This window comes from Cynocephalus volans, chromosome 7 (assembly GCF_027409185.1).
Source record: "Cynocephalus volans isolate mCynVol1 chromosome 7, mCynVol1.pri, whole genome shotgun sequence".
NCBI lineage: Eukaryota > Metazoa > Chordata > Mammalia > Dermoptera > Cynocephalidae > Cynocephalus > Cynocephalus volans.
Genome location: NC_084466.1, coordinates 126,908,739 through 126,929,136, shown reverse-complemented (window position 1 = coordinate 126,929,136; position 20,398 = coordinate 126,908,739). Strand labels below are relative to the sequence as shown.

The 20,398-nt window shown below is 43.8% G+C and overlaps 1 protein-coding gene across 23 annotated transcripts in view; it reads left to right on the top strand.

Moving 5' to 3' along the window:
• Nucleotides 1-20,398, top strand: part of SORBS1 (sorbin and SH3 domain containing 1) — a 230,309-nt gene that overhangs the window by 193,567 nt on the left and 16,344 nt on the right. For 13 of the 23 annotated variants that reach the window (XM_063102731.1, XM_063102742.1, XM_063102740.1 and 10 more), the window contains 7 exons: nucleotides 217-302; nucleotides 3,649-3,816; nucleotides 7,757-7,803; nucleotides 12,311-12,425; nucleotides 12,580-12,705; nucleotides 14,264-14,458; nucleotides 15,933-16,706. In XM_063102731.1, coding sequence (XP_062958801.1) covers nucleotides 217-302; nucleotides 3,649-3,816; nucleotides 7,757-7,803; nucleotides 12,311-12,425; nucleotides 12,580-12,705; nucleotides 14,264-14,458; nucleotides 15,933-16,706 — 1,511 coding nt within the window. The remainder of the gene's footprint in view (nucleotides 1-216; nucleotides 303-3,648; nucleotides 3,817-7,756; nucleotides 7,804-12,310; nucleotides 12,426-12,579; nucleotides 12,706-14,263; nucleotides 14,459-15,932; nucleotides 16,707-20,398) is intronic. The other 10 variants (XM_063102755.1, XM_063102750.1, XM_063102753.1 and 7 more) reach the window with 1 other exon arrangement.

The following is a 20,398-nucleotide window of genomic DNA, read 5'->3' as shown; positions in this document are numbered from 1 at the left end:
TCTTTGTTTTAAACTGGTTCACAAGTAAATCCAATAAGCAAGGGGGGGAGGTGGGATTTGGTTTTTTTTCCTTCTAGATGTGATTATTGATTATTAATTTACAATAACTGTAAAAACTTGATAGGATATTTCTTATAGATGATAGGTGAAATCTTTTCCCAACCTGGTTTCTCACTGAATCTTTGCCTGTTTTAACTCTGCTTTATTGTTTTGAAGATTCAGAATCACCTAGACATTTTATACCAGCTGATTACTTGGAATCCACAGAAGAATTCATCCGGAGACGTCATGATGATAAAGAGGTAAATCCCATCTTTTAAATGTCTTAGCTCTTGTACAGAGAAGTGTATGAAGGGAGTAAACATTTTAGACATCTGTCAGGGAGGTGGCATGGTCTAGCAGTCGGAAGCAAAGATTGGGGTTTACACAAGTGACTTTTTATATGACATAGATTCAATCACTCTTCTTTTAGTTACTTGTCCAAAAAGTATAACTGATTTACCCACAGGCACTAGGTTATAAATGCCAAGTCTATCCAGCCCAGCTGCATGGGAGGTACAGAAAGAGGTTGCCTGCTACTGCATTTAATGATTTGTAAGCTGGAAACCAGAGTTTGCTCTTTCATCCCCTCTCCAGCCCCCCAACCCCCACCCCCCTTATAGTCTCTAAAGAAATCCACCCATATATTTCTCCAATCCTGCTCATGCCTCTGTTGGCACAAAGCATAGCTCAAGTTGGGAAGGATGCAGCAGTAGGAGAAAGAGGAAAATGAAAAATAATAATGACCATGACACATTTTATAAAACAATTTGAGGAAGTTACCTTGAACTCAGAAGAAGTAAGATATTCCAATAAGATACTCCAGCCAGGAACTTCAGAGTGTGGATATTTTCTTGCAGCTAATGAAATGTCTGTCCTTAGTGATAGGACTGGCAGGGCCTGAAAAAGAGCCCATTCTCTGAGCAGTATAGGGAAGAGGTCATTCTACATATCAGCCAAATGGGCAAAAATCACAAGCTTTTGCTGTGAAGTGATATTATGATGCATGCTTTCTGGGCTTCACATTCCCAAGAAAAAGGGTCCTATAGATCAAACAAGCTCTGATGCCTATTTTTCTGTAATGAATTAAGAGATGGAAGAATTGCTTTCAACTGGTGCCATCAGGGGAGGGTGTTCCTTTGTGCCCAACACTGTCCCATTCTCTTTAAAGTCTGAAGCTCTTTTCCTATGTTGTTTCTTGTTGAGTTGTTTCCAAGGTTAAGTGGAGTTTCCTTAAGGATTTAGGGTTAAGGCTGACTTTGAGAAGAGTTGGACAGTAATAGTCATTGTTGCCAGATGGTGAGACAGAAGACCAAAAAGAAAACCATACTTCTCCCTGCCTCCAGGCATGATCAAATCATATTCAGTAAGACACTTGCACCTGTCCATGGAAAGAAACAGGAGGAAGTATTTGATGCACAGAATTAATGCGACCTAAAACTCACTCACGATGAGTGTCCATAGGCCACAGAACAGATTCATTCTTATAGCTCCTTGTTAAATATTCCTGTCACCAAGATGCAAGATTCTCTTGTACAAGGGTACTTTAAAAAGTTTATGGAGAGATTCGTATTATTTTTTTAATTCTATTTTTCCATTTCCATTTCGGTAATGTAAACCCTCATGTCCAACATGGAAGGTTTTGTGGTAGAATTCTTGCCTACCACATGAGGCGCATATTTTACTTCCTTGGTTTAGCAATTGCTATATTAAAAGTTGCATACAGAGGGCCAAGCCCGTGGCGCACTCGGTAGAGTGCTGCGCTGGGAGCGCGGCGACGCTCCCGCCGCGGGTTCGGATCCTATATAGGAATGACCGGTGCACTCACTGGCTGAGTGCCGGTCATGAAAAAACGACAAAAAAAAAAAAAAAAAAAAAGTTGCATACAGAAGGTGAGCAGTTTGTTTCCTGAATAACACTGGCTCACAGATCCTTAAGTTTTGTGTCTTTATCCATGGTTTTTGACTTATGTGGTTAAACTATGGGCCTGATGCATTTGCTGGGTTGGGAGCTTTGCTCCATTCTGTGTCCACTTCTGCCGATTGTTTAACTCTGGCCAGAACACTGTTGGTATTGAGCAAGCTGTGCCAGCCTCAAGCACCAATCCATTCTCATTGCTACAGAAATAACTCAAATTTCCCAGCCCATGGGGCATCAGTCTGGTACTTTTCTATGCAGATGCTTTATTATTAATATTGATGATAATAGCATTTCAGAAAATGAGAACATGTTAGTCTTGGAAGGGACGTTAGTGGCCATCTAGCCAACCCCCTTGTTTTATCCAGGAAAGGACCACAGCAATGTAGTGGTTTGCCCAGGCCACATAGTAAGTTAATGTACACCGGGGGCAGAGCTAAAAACCAGGGTTCCAGATACCTGTGCCAGTGCTCTTTCCATGGCACTGTGGTTTGCCAAAAACTTTCTCATGTCTTTCCTCATTTAGTCTTTACGACAACTTACCTGAACACTGGAGATCTCACAACCATTTGATGAGTTGTCACTTTATTTGTAGACCCTGGAGAAAAAGCAGGCCCACCATCTTTTGGGGCTTGATGTCACTGGAGGCATATAATTGCTTACTGGAAAAAGACTAATGTTTTGTCGAGTATGCTAAGAATGATCAGTTCTAATTAATGCTGTCCTACAAGGAACATTAATCCAAAGAATGTAAGACTGATATGGTATAACAAAACACTTCCATAGTGTTATTTCAATAGGCATTGAGGACATGTGGTGAAAAGCAACATTGTTTTATTATTTTAAAAGGGCTTTAGAAATAAAAGTACATAACTATTTCCTTAATGTAGGAGAGAATATTTCTTCTAACCCCAGGTACCATTATACTTTGGTTTATATTCTATATATTCTATATCATTCCCTTAAACTCAGCTTCATTTTATCTAATGAAGAAACAGTTCAATGAGAAAGTAATTGATGTTTTCTTGTCAGCCACACAAATAGCCTTTGGTACATATCCTAAAGCCTCCTAAAAAATTGCGCCCAGGGGAAGAGTTGGGGTGCCATATTCTCTGAAATGGGCAGCTTCGCTCTTGGGAGAGCATATTAGAGTAACAAGCATAGGAAGCATGAAAGATCTAGTCGCCATAGACCCCATGTAGTCAAAGCCAGTAGCAGGTTTAATAGGCCTGATGAGGGCATCCAGCCCTAGCCCACTCCATGGGGACCCTATCACTGCCTCAACAAGGTAGAGAGAGCACAACCAGCCTCCCACTGCCAGCCCAGAATGCTTGGGAAATGCCCTGGTTGTGCCCCTGGACTTGCCTGGCCTTTGCTGCCAGGAGTCAGGAGGATTTCAGCTGAGCCAGGGGATAGTTTGCTGGACAGTGTAATCGTATGGCATTGTCCTTCCCCATACCCCAGCTTTCCCCAGGTTTCTCCTGTGCAGTGCTGTCTCCTTCCTACACAGGGTGTGCAGAGGGTGGGTACGATGGGAATGTGGTAGTTGTGGCCATAAAACCCCTCCGACATCTGACCCTTCAAGTCTCCTCCCTGTTCCCCCAGCACCTCTTCCTTAGTTGCTTTTGTTGGCAGTTTTCCAGTACCCTGCACCAGATGATTCACTGCCCGTTTTGTGCAATTTCATGGCAGAAACTTTTAGCGGACCAGAGACGACTTAAGCGCGAGCAAGAGGAGGCCGATATTGCAGCTCGACGCCACACGGGCGTCATTCCGACGCACCATCAGTTTATCACTAATGAGCGCTTTGGGGACCTCCTCAATATAGACGATACCGCAAAAAGGAAATCTGGGTCAGAGGTCTGTTTTGGTTGCCTCCATCTGCTGCTTGACCCAAAGCGATACTTGCTCCCTTCAGCATTGCCCTCTCTAGGCCAATTTAGTTCTCCACATAGGCATCTGTCATCCTGGCTTCCCTTAGGCTTGCTTTGGCTCCTTTGTGCCTGGTGAATGTACATGATCCCACTGTGTCCTGTGCGCTGTATGTTCAAGCATGCCTGGCTGTGGGATCGGGATTTGCTGGTGCACACCCCCAATGCATGCTTTAGAGCATCGGCTGTGTCATAAGTCCAGTCCTTTGCATCCTGCATTTTATCATGACACTGTGTTGCCCATGCATTCTGCTTAGAAACCTTATGCCTTAGTCCATATGCATTGGTAGCTAGATATGAGCAATGATAACATTCTTCCTCGAAGAGAGGGCTAATGAAACATATTACACATTAGCTAGTCAGCTAGTGATACTTTATGCCATTTACAAAGGCCCCAAAATTTAGTGACGTTAACATTGAAGTAACAGAGAATAAATAACTCAGCTCATGTGCGGGTGGATTAATTGTAGAAAGTGTTCTGTAGTATAAAGCAGCTCACTGAAAAATTTTGAAACCTAAAGACTTGCTGTTAGGATAAACCCATAGAGGGTTTAGAGAGTTCTCTTAGAGATGTTCCATTTGTTCCCTTAATTCTGACATTTCTAAGCTTAGATTACAAAAGCTTGATATTATAAAACGAATGAAGAACAAACCTTTTAAGTGATTTTATCCAGGTTTTGGCCTTCTGCACTGAGGTCAACATATTGAGATTTTTGTGCTAGACAAATGCAGCATCTTGTGTAAGAGTTTATGCTTTTCCACGTAATCCTTAAGTAACCCTGCTGAAGACTGTCTGCTTTTGGGGAACTATGTGTGTTTGAGGCTTGGGGTGGGGGTAGGGGAATTGGGAATGACACCCAAACCATATGGGGTTTTATAACCTTTCAGTGTAGTAGATTAATGCTCATGTTTTTATCTTTTGACTGATAGCGGCATCGCTACTCATCTTTTTTTTAAAAAAGCTGGAGAGGGGAAGGAGACCCTAAAGTGATGGAGAAAAAGAAAATGTAACAGGGAAGAAGCAAAGGTAGCAAGTGTTACTCAGTTGCAAGGATAGGACAGTCCCTTGGCCCTCCGTGTTCCAGCTCCTCCTCAAAATGGCTCTGTTCTGAAGGCTCTGGTGAGGGTTTATCCCGATTTACAGGCCTCCCTGCTTGTGAGTGATGGAGAAGATGGGAACGTGCAAAGGCACCCTAGGGCTGCGCACTTAACATGTATAGATAATACACGCAAGTGGAAATGCAGCTCAGGTGGAATAACCATGGACAGAGGCAGGCAAACTGTCTAACAAACCCTGCCTCCCTCTTGGAGCAGAAGTTCTCAAACTTGATTATGTGTCAGAATCTCCTGGAGGCCTTGTTAAAATACTAGGTGATATTGATGCCAGTTCAAGGACCGAATTTTCAGAATCACTGCCCTGGAAGTTGACTAATGGACTTGAGAAAGTAGAGACCAGCAAGTCCCAGGTGCACCCTGCTGTGTAGGTGTACTTCAGTCCCAATCAGTAGAGCTTGGGTGACCACTAATTCTATGTAAGACCCTGTGGGAGGCAGACACACTCAGCCTGTGCCCTCAGGGAGCTGGTAGTGGAAGATCCTCCCTCACATACAGTTACCTGTCCTGTAGTAAGGAACACAGTGCTGTGAGAGCCAGAGGAGGGAGAGATGGATTTGGTCTCTCAGAGCTATGGAATATAAAGAGGGGGATGTTGCTGCTTTGAATAACCGTCGATGACTCTGTGTTTCTCAACCTTGAGAACCTTTAATGGAAAAAGAAAAATCTCACCAGCCCCCGTTATTTACCCAAGGCAACGTACAAATTAAACAGTAAACTGATAATTTAATCAGTAAATGGAATAGTTTTGACAGAATTCGGTCACCATTCAAACTGTGACTGTGGTGCTGCTTTGGTATAAGTTCTTTTAAAATTCCCACAGCTCCACAGCTGGGTGACATGGGGTGACCTAATTCTCCCTCCACTTTTTTCTATTGGAATCACTGTGAAATTTTGTCCTTACAGTTTTGATCATTTGTCTTTGTGAACTTGACATTTATCAATAACCCCACATCCATTCTTTTCTTGTTTACCTACAACTGGTAAATTTTGCTCTGTGGTTACAGACAGACACAAATGCAGGCATTGAAATTGTATGGCATTAACTTGACCCTTTTTTCAGTTGACCCCTAATTTGTAGGTGTATAGGTAGATAGATGGAAACATCAACATGAATTTGCAGCATTAGAGAATTGCCGTAGGGAATTCATGACCCTCTAAGAAGATCTCTACAAGCCCCCAGCTTGAGGAGCCTGGAAATACAGGGCATATCACTGAGGGAATAAAATCTCAGCTTTAGCTTGGTGAAGTTTTTAAATACCAGTAGTTTCTTACCTAGAGTCTCCCATTTTTTCCCTCCACTTTGTTCGTGGCTTCTAATATTGAAGAGGACGTGTGTAGTTTCACTTTCATCACATTGTTTCCCTAGACCTAGAGGTCATAGCAGTTGAAAAAGTTGGAGCTGCTCATAGCTGGGAGCAGAATTATACTGGCAGCCAAAAATAGTTTGTTCACATGATTTCTACCCTCCCTGCTCCCCCCTCACCTTTCTTTGTAAAAATTGGTTAAAGTAACTACATTTATCTTTTTTTTTTTTTTTTTTTAATAAAGATGACTGGTAAGGGGATCTTAACCCTTGACTTGGTGTTGTTAGCACCACACTCTCTCATTGAGCTAAACTGCCATCCCTATGGAATCTGAACCCGCAGCCTTGGTGTTATCAGCACCACACTCTCCCGAGTGAGCCACGGGCCGGCCCAAAGTAACTACATTTAAAGGTGGGGGAGAAAGATATGCAGATAAATATAAGTAAAGTGAACTTCCTATTACAATTGGAGCTAAAGAAATTCCAGCTAGAGAAGGCAGTTTAGCTAAAGTATAGCAAATAGATTTGCCTGGCTGGAACAGGAAGAGTGTAATAAGATAAAGGCAGTTAGGTAAGAGTGGGGAGACATTACCCAAAGGCCTTAACCCACAACAAGAATTGAGATTTGATCTAAGGAGGAGTAGAGAGCCACAACTAACTTCAAAGCAAGGAAGTGAGGTGAGGAAGAATTTGAGGAATGTCATTTGTGCTCCTGGGTGATAGTAGATTAGAAAGAAGAAAACGTGAAGTCAAAGGGAGCCTTGTGCCTGTGGGAACTGGAGGTTAGACCCGAGCAGCTGGGGTTGTGGAGGGAAGGCCTGGGGGGAGGGTAGAATGACATGCTGACAGACTTGATGAGAATGTGGAGGTGGGGCTGAGGCTGACTGCCATGCCTGGGCATCTGAGAGGAGAGGGCTGTCCCAACAGGACTGGAAGTCTCGGCACAAGGAGAGTGAGCTCAGGGCTTGCTTTATCCGGCTTGCTGGATGATCTCACAGATGATAAGTCTATGGAGTTGAAGGTGATGTGAGAGGAGAATCAGTGTCATCTACTTGCAGGTCACACTTTAAGTCAGGCAACTGGAAGATGTTCCCCAAAAAGTAAGATAGTAGATAAGGAACATCTTAGAACTTCTGGTTGACTCCAGTTTTTTAATAGCCGTGGTCAATGTGTTTTGGGGAACTAGCACTTCAGCTTTGAGACTTTTCTAACCGTCTCTTCCCCAAATTTGGCCCTCCTTAGGGGGTTTCTCATGCATAATGTAGTTGACTAAACATCCATTTGGTATTCTACTATGGACAGACAACTAGAATATTGCCCAGATTTCTACACTAGAACAAACTGGTTAAAGTGAATTTTTCTGCTTTGCTTTACAGAAACTTGTGAAAATGTGTCCTTTTCAATTTACGTGAATGGTGATTTTTAACTTGTCATTGTTTCTTGTGTTTAGATGAGACCTGCCAGAGCCAAATTTGACTTCAAAGCTCAGACACTAAAGTAAGTGCCAGCAATCATATTTATTTGTCTTCTCAGCTGCCTCTTGAAACACCATAGTTATAGAGAAGAGTTGGAGAAATGACAACAATGATAAAATAACAACAACGTTTAGAGTTTGCTGTGTGTCAAGCACACCGTTCTGAGTACTTTGCATATGTTAACTCATTCAGTCCTCACTGTGGCCCTATGGGGTGGATACTGCCGTTATCCCCATTGTACAAGTGAGGAAACCGAGGGACTGCAAGGTTAAAGAACTTGCCCAAGCTGGTAAACGATGGAGTCGGGATTCAAACCCAGGCAGCCTAGCACCAGAGCTGGGCTCTTATGCGCAGTGCCACCCTGCTTCCCCCTATATGGGGACTGAGTTTGCCTGGTTAAGTGGTGGCAAACCAGTCTTCAGAAAGCTTACTTTAGCAGTTTTGTTACAACATCGTGAGAGATTAAAGGCTTGTGGGAACCCATAGGAGACTAGCATCTCTCTAAGTGATGTTCCTCAGAGTGCTAGCCCTGTAAAATATTTCTCAAAAAGAGGGTTCTGTTGTAGAAATGAGTTAGGGAACTATTGCATACTAAGTCTGTATCTCTTACCATCTCCCACCCCCCAAAGAGATACTTTGCTTTTGGCATATTAATGGCTCTGGAAGTCTTTCAGTGAAGAAACCTGACTAGCTTATTTAGCCCAGTGTTTTCTAAATTTAAGTGACTAAGAAACCTTTATATTTTCCATGGGACACAATTTGAGAAATACTACCAAAGGCTGGGCTGGCCCGTGGCTCACTCGGGAGAGTGTGGTGCTGATAACACCAAGGCCCCGGGTTCGGATCCCATATACGGATGGCCGGTTCGCTCACTGGCTGAGCGTGGTGCTGACAACACCAAGTCAAGGGTTAAGATCCCCTTACCGGTCATCTTTAAAAAAAAAAAAAAAAAAAAAAAGAAATACTACCAAAGGTTGGGTTCCAAAAGGAACCTGCTAGCTTTATGTCTTATTGTAGGTTAAAGTGAAAGATGAGTTTTCGTTGGCAGCTGAAAATACAATAACCAGCAGCCATCCTATTGTCCTACGGATGGGAGGCCCACATCTGGTGATAAGAGAGAGAGCTCCCCATCCTTGGATGCTGTGAAATGCTGTGTGGAACTAATCAAACGTGGTTCTGATCTCTGACACAAAATGAGTGACCAAGTCACAGTTTCCAAAACGTAGGCATGAATCTGGTGCCATTGAATTTGTCTGTATTACTCCAGTCCTTTAGTTCATCAGCCAAAGGAGGTGGCTGCTGTAATATAATGCAAAGACTAGGCTTGAAAGCCATGGAGTCCTGGGTTCAAATCCTGACCACGCCACTTATTGTCTCTGACTGTAATCAAGTTATCAACCTCTCCCACCCTAAATTTTCTTCATCTGTAAGATGGGGATAAGAATGCCTGTCTTGCAGGGGAGATAGGGGAACATCTGTAAAACATTTTGCGCAGTGAAGCAAAAGTCAGTACTGAAAATATTTTATCCATCCTCCCCCTTTTTTTAACCAGAGAGAAAATAACAGAAATACATAAATTAATTTGCAGTTTAATCAGATAGATACCTTCTTTCCTTTTTTCCTTGAGTTGAGAAAGGTTCATGTAGGAGTCATTGAATGCTATAGTGATGATAATATTACATTTTCCTAGATTTCATAAACAAGTCTTAAAACAATTTTTTATTCGGAACAACCCTGTCAAATAGAACAGGTGAGATAGCTGAGATCCACAGAAATTGTCACCACTTATCAACATTGTTAATGCTGGGGAGAGGATTCCTCCCTCCTAACTCAGTGTTTTCGTCATAACATGCTGCCTGCCAGAAAAAAAAAAGGTCATTAAAACTTAGGAAAAGTTGTAAAGTCTAGATCCATAGAGCACTTCAGTCACTTAGTTTTACATTTCCCCATAGTATGTTATTCAAAAAAGTGTGCTATGGGAACACTTGGTTCCACAAGGTTAAGCAGCTTTCTTTCCCCCTAGCTGCCTTAGAGCCTCTGCCATGTTACTGTGTGCAGTGACACTCCAGAAAAGATCTAAAGTGCATCATGCTATTTTTTCCTAAACCTTCTCCCCACCAGACCTGGTCACATGGGTTTTTTGGGGAGCAGGGAGTGTAGTCCACAGTACAGGAAGGATGGCAGCCCGAGGCACCTTGTGTATCTCCATTGCCACAACTGCAGACCTCTTGCACACAAGTTATCCTCCTCCTTTGCTTAACAGTGGAACTGTTACAGCTCCTGCCACCTCCACAGCTGTGAGACACTTAAATGAGCAGAGTTAGGAGCCTGCAGGTCTCCAGCAGGGGGTGGGTATGCTGAGGGTCTTGTTCATCTATGTGTGCACATGGTTAGGGTAGACAGGGGAGTTCAGAACACCCCCAAGGAGGGCTATGGCAAAAATATGGCCAGAGACATTCCTTCCAACAGAAACAAATGCCCCTGATCCCCTTCATGAGCCTCTTTAGGCCCTGTCTACCATCGTGAGGCCCATAAAGGCCACCTGTGCTTTTATTCAGCACAGAGCTGACTTTGTGTAGTTTTCCAGATATGCCCTGTTGTTTAGCCAGCATCCCTCACATACTGTTGGGCTTCCTGGAATGCTGCAAAGTGGGCACCCACCCCTTCCAAATTACAGAGAACTTTGTTTCCATGCTGTAGCCTTGACAGAAATGAAAAGGATCTAGGTCATTTTTTTTTAACTCAAGAAAATTTCAAGTTACACTTTTTCTCTTTTTAAGTTTTCATTTTCTTTATAATCTGTCTTTTGTCTCATTTTTTTTTTCGTTAAGTGATACCTGACTGTATTTTATTTTGGCCTATAACAACGTCAAAAATAAAAATGATAATATTCAATGCTGATCACAGTTTGTACTCATACACTGCTTACGAAATCATAAATTGGTTCAAGTTTCCTAGAAATTATTTTGGCAAGAATATCAGGAAACCTAAAAGGACCAATCATTTGATCCAGGAATTTCACTACTAGTAATCTATCCTAAGGAAACAACAGATAGTCAGATAAAGATTTTCATATAAGAGTATCCACTATTGCTATTTATAACCAAAACAACCAACCAAATGGGAATTAAGTAAATTAAGGTACATTAAGATGTATAAGGTACATTATGATGCTATTAAAAATTGAGTCCTTAAAAAATAATAATATATATAATATGAAAAGAAAATTAGAATAACCTCAATTTTGCTTGTTATTAATATGTATAGGCACAGAAAAAAGGATGAAAAATCAGTGATGGTGTAGTAGTTAAAGTAAAAAAAAAAGAAAAAAGTCTTTCCAAGGAGATACTGTACCCAAGAAAGGTATCCTTCAAACATGGAAAGAGAAAATACTTTTCTAAGACAAAGGCTGAGAGAATTCATCACACCAGACCCACTCTTATAAAGTGCTAAAGAGAACTCTTCCATGTGACAGATGATGCTGACATGCAACACTGCCACATCTAAAGGTACAAAAGTCATTGACAATGGAAGTATCAAAACAAACTCTGAATACACTTTTCTCTCTCTCTCTCTCTCTTTTTTTTTTTTTTTTTTTTAAGTAAAGGAGTCCTGGTTAGATGTTAACAACATCATTTTTGAGACAGGCAAAGGGATGGAGGTGGAAAAGTTGAAAAAAGGTACAAAGAGTATTTGAAGGAAAATCCACTTTTCTTTCCAAGATCCATTTTCCATGTTGAAAACGAAGGGAATTAACATTTATTGAGTGTTAACTGTATAACAGGCACTGTTCTAAGAGTTTTATTTGCAGTTTGTACTGTATTATCCAACAACTCTGAGTTAGCTCCTATGTTCAGATAAGAAAACACAGTCTCAGAGATGAAGTATCTTGCCCCAGTCCCAGAGTTAGTAAGTTGTAGAACTGCCTAACTTCAAAATGTGCCTAACTTCAAATCTGCTTAACTTTAGAGCCTTTCGACTGTATGATGATAGATGGATGGATGGTAAAATGGGTGAGTGGACAGATGGCTAAATGGGTGGAATGATAGGGTATCAATATATCACAAATAACTTGAGGGTAATTTAAAGCAATGAAGGCCTGCCTTGCCTGTGGCATGAAAAGGGTAGTAAAGGCAGTGAAGGTATCCAGAAGGAGACATGTTTTGTCATTTGATAGGTATTAGTTAAGACTGCTGAGTGCATCACTGTGTGTTGTGTAAATATTCTGAGCATAAGACAGCATTCACAAAAAATGCATTGAGAAAACCGCAACAAACTAATAAGGCCTTTGAGCACTTTCAAGTGCTAGTTGGTTTGAATGTTAACATGCATCCCACAAAGGACTGGAAAAATGCCAAATGTGATGTGATTTCCTGAATGATGGGATTCTCACTTCCAAATATGGAGCCCTCTCGTCTGCAATTTGTCCCCTTTGGCCCAACTCGAAGTCATTTTGCTAAAAAACTGAAGTGTCTTAATCTCACACATATTGAAACATCTGCTAAAATGCCATGACCCTCTATCGACAGGGAGCTTCCTCTGCAGAAGGGAGATATTGTTTACATTTATAAGCAGATTGATCAGAACTGGTACGAAGGAGAACACCACGGCCGGGTGGGAATCTTCCCACGCACCTACATCGAGGTACCGCAGCCTCTTTTCTTTCTAAGGAAAAGCCCAGTCATGCCCAAAGCACCTTTTATTTGCTGAATACTTGTGTTTTGTTTCCCCCTTTTCCTCTTGTTTCCTCACTTTCTTCTCTTTTCCTTTTCTCTTTTGCCTCTTTTTCCTTTCTCAGCTTCTTCCTCCAGCTGAGAAGGCTCAGCCCAAAAAGTTGATGCCAGTGCAGGTTTTGGAATGTGGAGAAGCCATTGCTAAGTTTAACTTTAATGGTGATACACAAGTAGAAATGTCCTTCAGAAAGGTAAGCAGCCCTTCTCATCCCATGCTTTGGGGCTCTCCTGGGTGGCGCTGTTGTCATGAGAAATGTGGTGTTGCTATGCGGTGCAGATTGAGGGTGCTGTTTGTATCCTTAAGAGATGAGATGAAGAGTGGCCTGGAGAATTTTCTGAGGTGAGGTATTTTAAAAAATAAACACTAGGTTAATTTATTTATAAAATAAGCCATTGAGTTCACTGATTAAAGTCACTATTTCTGGAGTCTTAGAGATTTTTTGTAAACCATATTCAACATTTAGTGAAGAACACCTAACAATACGATAAGCACTGTGTTGGTGACTAGGTTTTACAATATATTGATCTGGCCTAGTGGAAAATACAACTCCATTGGTACAAGGAGAACTTTGGAAAGCTTTGAAGCCCAAAGTCACAGGTTATCAGCTGTGCAGCTTGCAGGGAGTTAAATACTTTTTCTGAGCCACCATTTTCTCATTAAAAAAAAAAAAAAAAGAAGATAAATAGCACTCTCCTAGGGTGGTTGTAAGAGGCTTAAATGAAACAACATATGTGAAGCCCTCAGCATGACACGTGGCATCTGGTTGGTGCTTAGTAAACAGGAGATGCCAGTAGTAGTATTATCATTGTTATTGCCTTTGAGGACTCAGAATGCTTATTTGGAAAACAGTTTCACTGTGCAGAGAAACTCTTCTTCCCAGGAATTCAAACACTCTACATGTCAAAATTCTCTGGCCTACTAACGTTATTGAAGTTACTGATATTTTGGAGGGATTGAGAGAAGTGAGCACATGCCTTGGAAAAAGATGAGCCACTTTATGTAAAAGAGAAACACTGGAAGCAACCTAGCCCAACAGCTGGGGATCAGTAATGAAACCATTATATGTGTGTGCAGTAGAATACCCTGCTGTGGTCCCTTAAGCTTTGCAACACTGTTAAAAATGTAGAATTGTATTTCTTGATAAAGAAGGAGGTTTCTTTAAAAAAAAAAAAAGTTGGAAAAGAGAAATACCATGCATATTGAATTTTTATAAGAAAAAAATATATGCAAGTCTAAATCATATGCATAGAATTAAATCTGGGAAGTACATATGTCAAAATATTGCAGTGATTATCCCCAAGTCATGGTATGATGGGTGATGATTAATTTTTGCTTTATATTTATTTGCATTCTAATTTTTCTGTACTGATACATGAAAAATAAAGTTATAAAAAGAAAGAAAAAAGATAACATCCCAAAACCTTTGCCTTAGAGATGAAGATTGGACACTTGTCTATTTTGTATAAAGTCAAAACACTATATTTGCCTTCCAGATTGGGAGCATGAATGTGATCTTCTCCTTTACTGAGATATTTTGAGACCGAGCTTAACTTCCCAGCATCCAGGTAGCTCTACTGCTGTTAGCACCCCCATCCCAGCAATGTTAATTCCATGCAGGTCCAACAGGGAAGATTTCTCCTGAGCAAAGGATGTGATAAATAATGCAGGACAGTGCAGGGTGCAGGTAGGAGCCTCAGATGTTCTGAGGCACAGTGGGACAAGGAACTTTGCCTTGCTGTGTCTTGCAGGGCGAGAGGATCACACTGCTTCGACAGGTAGATGAGAACTGGTACGAAGGGAGGATCCCAGGGACATCCCGACAAGGCATCTTCCCCATCACCTACGTGGATGTGATCAAACGGCCACTGGTGAAAAACCCCGTGGATTACATAGACCTGCCTTTCTCCTCCTCCCCAAGTCGTAGTGCCACTGTGAGCCCACAGGTATCTAAGCTTCTCGTCTCTGTTTTTTATACTCAACAGTACTAATGGTGCACCTTTTGGGGAGGTTCTTAAGCACTGAGATTAAGAAGTGACTGTAGCAATTCTGACTGTATATTGGAGTTTGTTTTCATGCATACAAATGGAATTTTTCCAGCACTTTGTGGGAGAAATATTACGTCAGGGAAAAAGGCAACATTTAAAGTAATTGCCCTGGGGATAAAGTGAGTAGGGCAAAAGAAACAAGAGCCTCTATCAGCTGGTTCATCCTGGGTGAAGCTGGTCATGTGAGTACCACCACTGTGTCATAAATCCCATGGCCCAGTGTCTTAGTCATCTTATTAGTGAAGATCGGCCTGCAGAAGAAGGCAGAGGTTGAAAGAGAGAATTTCCTGTTCACATCCTCAGACATGTATACCAGATCCAAAGTATTCTTTGCAAGCAGCTACTAGAACCAGGTTAGAAAAAGAACTTACAGCATCTTAGTCTACACTGGGATGAAAGGAAGTAGGTTTATAGGCACAATAAGATGTTTGCTTTTCCAGACATTAATTATGAACAAACTTGTTTAAAACCATAACTCGTTCCAAACCCATCTCCACTTTCCCAAAGCCAAGAAAAAAGCAGAGCCTTGGGTTCAGGAGAGGCATGATCGGGTGACATTCTGTGAAATAAACTGACCGTACCACCATGTAGGTTGTGGGGATGATAGCCAGAGGGATGAAAGCAGGACCCAGATGACACTGAGGTGGTGCCTCTTTTCTCTCCTCATCGTTTTCTCCTCTCCCACCTGCTTGTCACTGATCCCAGCAGAGGGTTCTTGGCAGAAAGCAGTGGATGGGTTGACCCAGAGCTGCTTACACAGTGAGATCCACATCCTGTCATTTCATGGAGCGAGGGTGTGAGATTGGAGCCAGGCATTCTGCTTTGGAAGAATATGGGGATTCAACTAGCATTTTCACTTGACTGTAGCCAAGAGCAATTTTAAAACGAAATGACTACGCCACTCATGCTCCTCTCTGGAAGACCCTGCTGAACCCCCTAGAGTGAATAAAAGCCCAAGGAAGAGCCAGAGTAGTGGTGGGCTGCATTTTCTCCCCCATGCTCCGGGTCAGGGCTCTGGTTGCAGAGGTGACTGAGCGGGTTGCAGTGAGGAGCTGCCAGTGTGTTCCTTGGAAAATTTGATTCTGCAAATCGGGCCAGCGCCCTCTGTAACAACTATGATGGGAACCTCTCTCCTGTCTCCATACCACTTGCCTCTCCCCTCCACCCCCTGCCTGCACACACTCATGCACATCCCAGTTTCTCTCCCAGCCTAACCAAGTGATTTCCCTTTTGGACACCAGAGTGTCCTGCTCATCCTCTCCATTTCATTCCTCTTTTTATACCCTTGTGATTATTTTCCTTCTTTCTCCTTTATGCTGACAGTTGTACCTTCTGCTTCTTTCTTTTGTTTTCCTCTCCTTTTCTTTTTAAGTGTCCCAGTCACAGTAAGCTCATTACTCCAGCCCCATCATCCCTGCCCCACCCCCGCCGAGCCCTGTCCCCTGAAATGCAGGCCATCACCTCCGAGTGGATCTCACTTACCGTAGGGGTCCCAGGCAGGCATCCTTTGGCCCTGACTCCACCCTTGCCTCCTCTTCCAGAGGCTTCCATCTACAACATTGACCACCTCTCTTTGTTGTCGAGGGGAAGCCCCTCCATGTCCTTCAGCCTCCCTCATTTGAGTTGGTTAGATTGTTCCATCCCACGATCGGCGGTTTCCCCACGGGCCCTGCCTCCTCCCCACAAAGCCTACTCCCCGACACCCAGTGCCCAAGCCCCCCTTCATGTCAATGGAGACAGTGGTATCCACATGCTACCTTCAGGCACTTACCAGGATAGCGTCTCCCAGTCACTGCTGGGGAGCTCTGACAGGGTCATCTCAGAGCTTAGTGATGCCTTTAGCAACCAGAGCAAAAGGCGGCCATGGCGAGAAGAGAGCCAACGGTATGAGAGGAAAGCAGAGAGGGAGGCAGGTGAGAGATGCCCTGGTGGACCCAAGATCTCTAAGAAGAGCTGCTTGAAACCTTCAGACGTGGTCAGGTGCCTGAGTACTGAACAGAGACTCTCAGATCTCAACACCCCCAAGGAGAGCCGACCCAGCAAGGCCCTGGGTAGCCTTTTTCCAGGAAGGGAGGCTGAGCAGACAGAGCGACCTAGAGGTGGCGAGCAGGCTGAGAGGAGAGCTGCTCAGAGAGATGGGAGCCAGGTAGGCTGCAGCATGCCGTGTGTGCCTGGGGCGTCTCCCTTGGTAGGGTGGGCCAGCGTCTTACCATGGTCCATCTACCGAGGCCAAGGGGATGCTGGTGAGGCCCATTTACTTGCCTTGGGAGCAAAGAGATGGCCCAAGAGGGAATGGAGGGGACATTGATTAAGGTGTCAGAGCTGGGGACAGTTGGAGGAAAGGTCAGGTTGTCTCCTGGCCTGCTGAGGCAGTTCAGAAGTTATCCTCATGTTGGGTACCTCCTGTCCTGGTCCAAAAGCCCATGAGAAGGCAGGCCTTTCTTGTGTCCCACTTGTGCCTCGGAGATTATCCTGGATTTGCTCTGACTAACACAGCTGAGAACACCCGGCTGTGCTGTGCTGTGCTGTGCTGTGGTTTTATGTGAGACACACTTTGTTTCCGTACCCATGGCGCTTTGCTAGTGCTCAGTTCCATCAGGTCTTTGTCCTGTCTTGTGTTTGTGTGAGAGCGTGGGATGAGTCTTCACAACAGAGGCATTTTGTTTGTAGGGAGGAGCATGCAGACCCCACTGGGGCCCTGACAGGCTTGTGATCGTAGAGTGGGCATGCCAGGGTTTTGGGTGACTGTCCCATCTTCTTTTTGGGTTAGCTACAAAGATTTCAGGTTTGGACCAAGGTGGTCTTAGGGTGTTTTGAGGGCTGAAAATTTTTGAGAGGAAGTGAACTTGGCAGTAAGATCATGATTCTAGATTTGCTATGAAAGTCAGAGACTTTGGGCAAGTTCTCCAGAGTAGCCAGGTTTGAATGCTAGCTCGACCTCTTACCATCTAGTGACTTGGGAATTACTTCCCCTCTCTTAGACTCAGTTTCCTCATAATGGAGATAACACCTACCTCATAGAGTGGTTGCAAAAATTCCTTGAAATAATGTGTGTGAAACTCTAAGCACCAGGGCTGCAAACATGATCAGCACTTTGTAAAGGGAAGCCGTGGAGCCACCACTTGGTGATCCAACTACATCTAGAGCTGAGAACAATCTAGAACCAGATGGGATTCCTGAAGGTGTCTCCAGTCCATTAATTAAGTACTTGCTGTGTACCACACCCACAATAAACTGCTCAATCTGGGCAGGGTGTAGGGGTTGTTGATCCCTGATCTTCAGGAGCCTATGGTCAGTAGGGCTGGCAGACACAGCAGAGCCACCAGGGCAGTAATAGAGGTGTGCTTGGAGGCCACAGGAGCACAGAGCCCTGAGACATGCTGGGTCAGACCTCCAGCTGTTCTGGCCTAATGCATGTAGGTCCACAGGCCAGCGTGTAAGGAGCGGGAATCACTGAGGGTAAGCACAGTGTGGGATAGTTTGTACGAAATCAGGCTTAGCTTCTCGCTATCAACCCCTTAACCTTCTGGAGCCATAGTTCTCTCATGTGGTAAGCAGCAGTGGAAACAGTCCCTCCCTTGTGGGGTAGTTGTAAGGATTAAATTTGGTAATGAACGTAGTGTGGGGCTTGGCATAGGCTGAGGCTCCATAAAAAGGGGGCTTCCTGCTGCTGCTGTTGTGGATTGTTGCCCGACCACATAGCATCAGTCTATGGGAAAGCAGCAATCCTGACAGGCTTTGCCCATCCCTGGAACAGGTGCTCCTAGAATATGTGTTCTGAGAAAGAAAAGGGTGTGTCTGGTTAAGGAAAGAGCAGATGCTTGGAAGAGGTGGTGAAGTGGCCAGTTGAAAAGAACTAAATGTATCTGTCATAGGAGCAATTCTGTAAACATTCTAAGATAACCCAAGGTGCCTGGAGACCTCCTTATTGTTAGTAGTGAGTCATCATTGCAGCCTGATTCCAGGATCCAGGGTACAGGAAGTGCGCACACTGCCAGAGTTCTGCATGAGGTTAATGGTATACACCTCCTGCCTCCTAACAGAGGATAGGAGTGGAGTAGCTGACAACACCAGAGATGACATTGATTGGAAAGCCAGGCTTGTTGAAAATTGGTTTTCCTTTCTTGGTGGGCCTCCAGGCCCTAAGAATACCACTTTCTGTCCTCTTCCTTCCTCCTTGCTCTCCTGGCACGAGTCCCTTCTCCATGGGTGTGCTCAGGCCTTGGGCCCTGGGCTCGCTCACTGTTGAGAGCTGGGGGTTGTGTGAACAGGGCTGCTGCCCACGTACCCCCTTTCCACCCCTCTCACTTTCCCCTTCTGTGGCAGCTCTGGAAATGGGGTTCATCATAAGGGGCTCCTGCCTCTTGGGCCCTCTTAGGTTGTCAAACAAGCTAAAAATGGAAAGGACTTTTAATAACAACTGTCTTCTGTGGCCCCATCAGGAGGACATGATCTCAGGCTGTGTCACTTATTTGGGTAAATGCATTTGAGACCAGTTTGTGAATAAAAAAAAAATTGTCAAACATTATTCACCTTGCTGAACCAAGAGCTGAACAAAAAGTTCAATTTTATTGTAGTTGTTGGGCAGCTGGGTTGAATGTCTGACCAATATATAGAAGAGATATTACCTGAGAGCCTTCAATGAAAAGGCGTTCTGAAACATTTACTCTTTCTTTCAAGCATATGGGATGTTCTAGGTACTGTATTAAGTGTTGCAGGAGGTGAAGAGGGATGAACTCCATCAGGACTTCTGTTGTTCTTGGAAAAGCCTCCCTCCCTCACTGGGTTAGAAGGCCCCGTGTGATCCGGCCATTACACAAGAAGCCAGCCTTATTTCCAAAGCCTTCCCTGCTTGTTTGCCTGGATAATTCCCACCTATCCCTTACTTCTCCATTTGGATGTTACTTCTTCCAGGATCCTTTCCTGACAGCCTGCTCCCACCCCTGCATCTGACCTGTGAGAGCACTTCTTAGTGCTGTTGTATCTGCCTCTTAGCTTGCCTGCATCCCCATTAGGGCATTAGCACCCTAAGGTCAGGGACTGTGACACTTGATACAGGGAAGGCACTTAGTAAATATGTGTTAAATGAAAGAAAAGACAAAAAATAACTGACCCCTACTGAAGGAGTTTATGATCTCCATTTGGAGACTGAGACATGTTTACAAATAATTATAATGCAAACAGGAGAGAGTCACAAACAGTTCACTCTGGAGGTTCAAGATGAGGAGAAGTAATAAGCAATGGGACAGAGAAAGCGATCATCTGCAGAACGAACTAGCACTTGATCTGGGCCTTAAAGAATAGGGAGTTTTCCAGTAGGTGTACAGCAAGAGGGCAGCATTCAAGGCGTATAGCCTCGGCAAAGACCCAGGGCTGGGAACATGAAAGGTGTGTGTGTGGACAGCGGTGGGTTCCTGGTTTGGGTGAGGCTTCAGGTATCCACAGGTGAATGGAAGGAGGAGATTCTGGAGAAGGGGCTGGGACCGGGAGCTTAGAGGATGCTTATTGGTGCCTCTAACACTCAGCACCTCCTAACAATGTCTAGTCACCTTCCTCACAGTGACAGTGACCCTTGCAAGTCATTCTCTGCTTTGCTGCTTTCCTTCCCTTTAGTTATGTGCCCCCCACGCCCAACTCTGCAGATGTGTGAACACTTCCTTTAAAATGGTTTGACGTTTCATTCCTTTGTAGCCTCCCAAACTGGTTTCATATTGGGTTGGTTCCTCCCGTTTTTCGACCTGTGTTTTCTCTGAATAGCAGAATGGGGTAAATGAGGTGCAGGGGTCTCTAGGGGGAACCAGGATGGGGTAGGAAGAGCACTGGATTGAAAGTCTGGGT